Genomic DNA, 7,500 nt, shown 5'->3' on the forward strand with positions numbered 1-7,500 from the left:
ATGTCAAGTGAAAGAAACACACGGAGCCACAGGGTTTAGATTAGAGCAGTGAACATTTATATCATAATTTACACTTTTTTGACATTTTTGCACATAAATAACTATGTAAACCAGAATGTAAACAGAGAGACAGTCCTTTAGGGAGTTAAAGCTCTGGTCCGAGAGAGAGAGAGAGAGGGGGAGAGAGAGAGAGAGAGAGAGAGAGAGAGAGAGAGAGAGAGAGAGAGAGAGAGAGAGAGAGAGACGCTTTGGTCGAACGGAGGAAAGAGAGAGAGCTGCTCAGGTTGATGTGCAGCTGCTGTAGAAGTATTAAGTTTTAAGTCTTAATACCATAAATACCACGAACACAGTGTAAACGGTGCAAGGCTGAAGTTATAAAGTAAGAGGGGGGGGGGGGGGGGCAGTGCATCAAAGAGGGCCGAGGTGCTTTGGTGTTTGCCAGTTCATTAACAAGATGGCGGACAGGTGGGGTCAAAGGGGGGGGGCATTGTTTCTCAACTGAAATATTAACAAAAGAACAAAAATAAGAACGAAACACTTCATATACACACAGTTCATCTTCCCTTCTTCAGCGTCTCCTCATCTTCCTCCTTCCCTTCTTTGTTTTTTTTAGTTTTTAAGTTTTTTGGTGTGCATTTGAAATCAAAGTCAACTTTGGTTACTAGCGTCAAGAGCCAATCCCGAAATCTGAGGACGTTTGACAGTGTTGTTAAAAAAAATAAAAGGTAGAGGAGGAGAAGGGAGGGGGGGGGGGCCCTCCCGAGTCCGTTATGTGCTACATGTTGAGCGGGCGGCGCCGCTCCTTTGGACCACACCAAGAGCTGCACTTCAGTTTGGTTTCTTCTTCTTCTTCTTCTTCTTCTTCTTCTTCTTCTTCTTCTTCTTCTTCTTCTTCTTCTTCAAGTAGCAAAGAAAGCAAATAAATAGAAAAGCTTCCACCTTCAGCTGTCCCTTAAAACACACACACACACACACACACTCATATCGTCACATGCACACTGAGGTAACCGTTGTGAAAAATATACAAAAAATGCCCTTTTCCTGTTTCATATAATGAAGTCGGCGTCGGACGCAGTCACACCTGAGGGCAGCTGGGGGCTGAAAGAAAGCTCTTGTTGCTAAATTAACAAATTCATGTGCCAGTCTTTGGCAAAAAAATTTCAAAACCCTTTTTAAACCTGCTATACTGGTTTTTAAATTTAAATAGATAAAACCCTGAAGAGTGAACGCCGGACAGAGGGAGGCGTAGAGAGAGAGAGAGACTATCCACAGAGAAACACAAATCAACAGAAACAGTCTTTTACATCGACTTCACCCTGTCAGTGTAACCATTCATTCCACTTATTGCTTTTAAAGACAACAAAAGTAGCTATAATAAATTAAGGAGGTTATACAACAACTAATTAATCCCCAAAAAAAACAAAGACATTTGAAAATAAAGACCAAAACGATACGACAACAATAATGATAATAGCATTATATTAATTACATTAAGTCCTGGGTAGTTGATTGTCTCTTAGTTTAATAAACGCTGAAACTGCGAAGTAGTCATGGGACAGTGTCTGTTGTAGCCCTGAGTACAAGAGTCCCTGATAGGTTGAAAACCCGGCGTGGTCGTGATGTCACTCCCATCGACAACCAGGTCGAGGTTTAAGTATTTACAGCTTTGAGCCACGCAGTCCCTGCTCCGTGTCCGATGGCGTCACAGCTCATTTAAGCATGATCCTCCGACTCCTGCTTCACGGTGACGTGGGCAGGAAGCGGCAGGACGGGGCTGCTGCGCCGGATCTTGATGACCGACGTCTCGTTCGGGGACTCGTATGAACCGTAACCCGCTGACAGAAGCTCGCCGGCGTCGCCCTTGTGACGGGGATGGAAGTGGGAGGACTTGAGGTCGCTCTCCCCCCACGGCATCCCCAGGACCTGCTTCTCCAGCAGGGCCTCCACCTCCACGCCACCCTGCAGCAGCTCCAGCTGCTCGGCGTGCTCGCTGATGTCAAAGCGCTCGATCTCCTCGTTGGCGCGGTGCACCTCCTCCAGGGCGGCCTGGCTGGACACGGCTGGACTGCCGGCGCCGGAGCCCACGGCCAGGCAGTAGCCCTTCAGGTGCAGTCGCAGGCTGCACAGGTGGATGTAGTGGCGGTGGCAGTGGGGGCACTTGTGTGGCCGGTCGCGGGAGTGCAGGCGCTTGTGCAGCTTGAGGTGGACGAACTGGGTGAACTTGGCCGGGCAGAGTTTGCAGTGGTAGGGCTTCTCCCCCGAGTGGAGGCGCAGGTGAGTCTTCAGGTTGCTGGTGCTGCTGAAGCGCTTGTGACAAACCTGGAGGAGGAGAGGTTGTAAAATTAAATGATGTCAGTGACAACTTCCTGGTTTTCAAGGAGATCAACACAATGAAAGCACATCTTCTCTGGCTCTCGGTTCTCACCTGGCACTCATGCGGCTTCTCCCCGGTGTGGACCAGGAAGTGCTTCTGCAGGTGAGCCAGCTGCGTGAAGCCTTTGTTACAGGTCTGACACTTGAAGGGTCGCTCGCCGCTGTGGACACGGAGATGAACCTGGACCATGGAGAAGAGGAAGGAGATGGTGAGATGATGCAACAATAACAGAAACCAGTCAAGCTTTAAAAACACTATGAACCTGATTATCTGTCAGTTTGTGTAATTAGCTTCCTGTACAACTCTCTTAAGTGCTTCAAACCTGCTCTGCAGCCTGTGCATCACTCTGCAGTCCTCACAGTACAAAGGACAGGATTCATAACAAGGCAGTAAATCACACAAGCAGACATTTGTGAAAGCCAGACGCAGAACAAGAACATGTTGGCTGGAGCCTCACCTTCAGGTTTGACAGCTGTCCAAAAGTCTTGCTGCACACGTTGCACTCGTACTTGATTTTGCCGTTCTGCTTCTTCAGCGGGTACGGCAGCGCCTTGTAGCCGGCTGAGCCAACTCCTCGCTTCATTTTGCTCAAGTTCATGGCCTCCTCGTCGTGGCAAAGCTCACTGGCGCTGCCCAGCAGGGCTGAGGTAGGCTTGGTAGGCATCCGCTCGCTGGGGGGCGCCGTGCCCGCTGTCGGGGAGCCGCTGGAGGGGGCGCGGGCCGGCTCGTGTAGGTGAGGGTGCCCGGGGTAAGGGTGGTGGGGCCCTGCTTTGTCCTTCAGAGAGGTGGCGGCTGAGAAGGCACTGGTGGGCCCGGGGAGGAGGAAGTCTCTGTGTGCAGAAAGGGAGGAGGGGTGGATGGGGTCGTGCATCAGGAAGCGCCTCCCTGCTGCGTCGGAGGGCAGGAGGGGCACATGGGTGGGCAGGAGGCTGCTGTAGAGGGAGTACATCCGGGGGAGGATCCCTCCCACTGTGGGGACACCACCGCCGGACAGAGGGTAGTGATGGGGCAGGAGGTACCGTGGGTAGGGGGTTCCTGGAGGGTAAAAGGGTGAGGAGAGCGGGGCTGAAGGTGGGGAGTAACCTGGGTAGGGGCCCGGTCCACCGTGGTAGAAGGAAGCTGGTGAAGGCACCGCACCGGAGGGACTCCCCTGAGGGCTGCTGTCCGGGCTGCTCCTCGCCGACGGGCTGGGGGTCGCGGAGGAGTGCATGCCAGGGGAACGAGTTGCAGGGTACCCCGGCTGGCCAGGTTTGTGGCTCAGGAAGTCTTCGGGGAGGTGAGGGTGGCCCCTGAAAGCCGGGTAGAGGGCGCGGGGATACAGGGGGCGCTCGGGGCTGTCGGCGCAGCTGGGGCGGGTGGGCAGCGGCCGGCTGGGCTCCCTCTTGGCGGACGAGGAGGCCGAGGTGCTGTTGGTGCCGCGCAGGATGGACAGGACGCTGTGCTCCCTCTTGGGGGGGGCGGGCGTCACTGCGACGGGGGACGGACTGGAGGCTCCGACCAATCGCTCGTCACTGCTCACCTGCTGCTGCTTGACCTCCAGGAGAGATTGCTCTGAGGAGACACACAGAAAGAAAGGAGGTCAGTGGGAGGTCACCAGTTCAAGATAGAGTCCTCCTGCTTCCCCTCAGGGCCCAGGGAAGATCCTCTCTTCATTTGTAAAGTAAAGAAGTGAAATCACGACTTCTTCTGAACAATAAAAATACTCAAATCTCATTTAAATCAATGGATAAACATCTGCAGGCCACAAAGTTGTCATCAGCACATCTGTATGTGTGTGAGTTTGTGTGTCACAGGGTTCGGGCGAAGCAGCTCAGGCGGCCAATTAAGGTGACAGGTTTGACGAACGAGCGTGAGGGGAGAGGGGGCGGCGGCAAGACACAGGAAGTGAGGCGTGACAGCTGCCTTCAGGCGCTGTGGGTGTGTGTGTTTGCATGTGTGAGTGTGTGTGTGTCTATAAAATCAAGATAAAATCAAAATGGTGGCAGACAGACAGGACTGATGGAAGGTTTCCTGTGAAGAACACACACACACACAATGAGACAAGCAACGCACACACAGGCGCCTGCAGACAAAGGCTCCTGTCTGATTGTTGACTCTTCCTCTTTAAGTAAAAACACACACTTACACACAATTACACACACTCACACACACTTTTGATCGAGCTCCTACTCTCCTGATCTTCTCAGCCACTCACTATTGTTTCCGGGTCAAAAGGTTAAATCTGAGAGTTTCCTCCTAAGTCACTCGCACCTACTGTCTCCTCCGCATGATGAAAGAGCGGATTAGGAGGCGCTCTCACACACACAGACACACACAGACACACACAGACGCACACAGACACACACTCTCTCTAAAAGCCCCGGGACGTCAGCGAGCGGCACATCTCGGCTGTTAAACGGCCGCAGTCGGGTTCTTAAAAAGCCGCCATCTATTATCTATAAGCTCATTTACTGCCCAGTCAACTTTTCACCGTGAGGTCGCCCAGAGGGGAGAGTGTGTGTGTGTGTGTGTGTGTGTGTGCGTGTGTGTCTGTGTGTGTGAGAAGATGAAGGGTGTCAAGAGTTAATCCTGAGTAGTAGCACTGGTGAATTTAGCTCGACTCCCCCCCCCCCCCCCCCCCCTCACACACACACACACAGTCGGTGACCCTTGCGTCAGTGCTGTGGCAGAAGTGTAAACGTTGAGGTTATCAGTTCGCCTTCCTCCTCCTCCTCCTCCTCCTCCTCCTCCTCCTCCTCTTCCCTCTTTCAGAAAACAAACAGGGCGGCCATCTTGCAGATATCAATCTGTCAACACGGCCCTTCTGCCAGGAAGTTCAAGTAGTGAACAGAGGGGGTGAGTGGGTGGGGGGGTGGGGGGGGGGCTCTCTACCTCCACCTCCTCCACCTTCTCTCTTTTCAAGTGGCAAATATATCAGGGTGAACCCACACACACACACACACACACACACTCACATGTGCGAACCCACTGTGTGTGCAAGCTTTCATGTGCATGAGATGAAAAGAGTGGGTGTGAATGTGTTGGAATGTCCAGCTTATGGCTGCCAGCATGTGTGTGTTTGTGTGTGTGTGTGTGTGTGTGCGACAAGGGAGAGTGTTTTTGTCGGCAGAGCAGAGCGACACACACACACACACACAAACACCCACACACACACATGGCCGACAGGTGCTTTCGAGTGCGAACACTTAAAGAATGCTAAACGACAAGAGAGGCAAGAGAGGAGGAGAGTAGAGAAAGTGAGACAGTAGTGCACACAAACACACACACGCACACAAACACACACACACACACTTTTTGAACCAGTTAGATGTGAATTAAATTAATTTGAAGCAGCTGTGGCAGCTGAAATAATCTCATGTGTTAAAACTCCACACAGATAATTCTTTAGCAAAGTTCTCCACAGATCTGATCTCAGTATAATTTATGGCTGTTTTGTATTTTATGATATTTTGAGTTTTAAAAGGTTTAAGCTTCAGATTAGAAGTGTTTTCTTTTCTCCCCGTGCAGCACAGGACGGATCAGAGCAGCTTCACCTTTCGCCCTCGCAGTTTCACTTCAACGTTTCTTAGACAGAGAGTCTGTGGTTCTCTTGGTTTTACTCAGTGGATTCAGATGATTTCTGCTGCAGAGCTTCAAACTAACGTGTGTCTGAAGTTACACAACTTTAAAGTTCTTCTCATTTTTTTGGGGGGGGGGGGGGACCAAATTAAAAGAATAAAAGTCTGTAGCATTAGAAGACAGAACTGTGAGAGCAGGTAAAAATCAGTATTCAAGTCACCAGCAGGTCAACACACACACACCCACTGGGGGGGGGGGGGCTACCCCCTGCCTCTGGTCCCCAGGTCATGCGCATTTGTCCCTGGGCAGTGGAGTCGCAGAGGCTGGGTCCTCTGGTTCCTCTGCCACCATCAGCCTGCAGTCACACCTGGACCCCCCCCCCCCCACCTCTCTCTAGTTTCCCTCTTAGCTCGCTCGCTCTTTGATCACTCGGCTAAAGTGGATGAGTGCACTTAGTCGGGCTGCCTCATGAATGTGTGTTTGTGTGTCTGTGTGTGTGTGTGTGTGTGTATGTGTGTGTGAGAGTGTGTGACAGTGGATTTCAGTGTCGAATGTCCACATTTGTGACTTTAACTCACTTGTGACTAAAGAAGAGTAAAATAAAAAAAGTCCAATTCTGTTTAAAGATTCTTGTCAGTGTGTTTTTATAAAGTTCTTTGTGAGGACGGAGAAATGTGACGACAACTTTCACACATTTTTCTCATAGAAAGGTCAACGAAGACAAACACACACACACACACACACACTCCTGCAGACACACACTGTCTGGTTCTTTTATTGAGGTTGGGCAAGATGTTGTGTGTGTGTCTGTGTGTGTGAGCTTTCATGTTAAAAGCGGGTCTTTAAGTGTGTAAGACTGTGGCATTAGGGGCCATATCCCCCTGTCTGTGTAATTACACTGTCACACACACACACACAGAAAAGTACAACGATGGCACTGACAGAGATGAAAGCTTGTCGGTTGTGTACCTTCGTATGTGTGTGTGTGTGTCTGTGTGCGTGTGTGTGTCTGTGTGCGTGTGTGTGTGTGTGTGAGATAATGACAGGCTAACGTTCAGAGAGGAAGGAGACGCGGCTACACTCTAACACACCGTTACGCATTAACAGTGGCGACAGGACACACTCAAGACACACACACACACAGACACACACACATATTGATTTTAAGTTTCTCAGCAGCTTCTCACGTCCAATGAAAAGAAACCTGCTCTTTCACAATAAAAGTCTTCTGACTGGTCAGAAAACAAACTTACTGAGTTTCTGCATCATCATCTCTCCGGAGGGGGGGTAGTTGAGGCGCCGGGCGAAGTCGTGGCAGTACCACACCAGCAGCTCGGCGCCGGCGAGGATGGGCTTCACCGTGTAGAAATAAATCTCCATGCCGTTCTGACACGCCGCCAGATTCTGCTCCGCCGCCGAGTGGGCGGGGTTAACGTAGCGCATCCAATTAGAGCGCGTCTCGTCCAGGCCGTCCACGAAGTGATGGAACTCCCGCTCGGCGTAGATCTGAGGAGGAGAGCAAAGTTTTAATTCAACATTCTTTCATAAATAAAATGGAATATGATTCA

The 7,500-nt window shown here is 51.0% G+C and overlaps 1 protein-coding gene across 1 annotated transcript in view; it reads right to left on the reverse strand.

The window, feature by feature from the left end:
- Positions 1–34: 34 nt before the first annotated feature.
- prdm1a (PR domain containing 1a, with ZNF domain) overlaps positions 35–7,500 on the reverse strand; it is a 14,029-nt gene continuing 6,563 nt past the window's right edge. The window contains exons 4-7 of the mRNA XM_053432759.1: positions 7,186–7,438; positions 2,832–3,925; positions 2,426–2,554; positions 35–2,319 (exon numbers count right to left, since the gene is read on the reverse strand). Coding sequence (XP_053288734.1) covers positions 1,714–2,319; positions 2,426–2,554; positions 2,832–3,925; positions 7,186–7,438 — 2,082 coding nt within the window. The 3' untranslated portion in view covers positions 35–1,713. The remainder of the gene's footprint in view (positions 2,320–2,425; positions 2,555–2,831; positions 3,926–7,185; positions 7,439–7,500) is intronic.

This window comes from Pleuronectes platessa, chromosome 10, assembly GCF_947347685.1.
Source record: "Pleuronectes platessa chromosome 10, fPlePla1.1, whole genome shotgun sequence".
NCBI lineage: Eukaryota > Metazoa > Chordata > Actinopteri > Pleuronectiformes > Pleuronectidae > Pleuronectes > Pleuronectes platessa.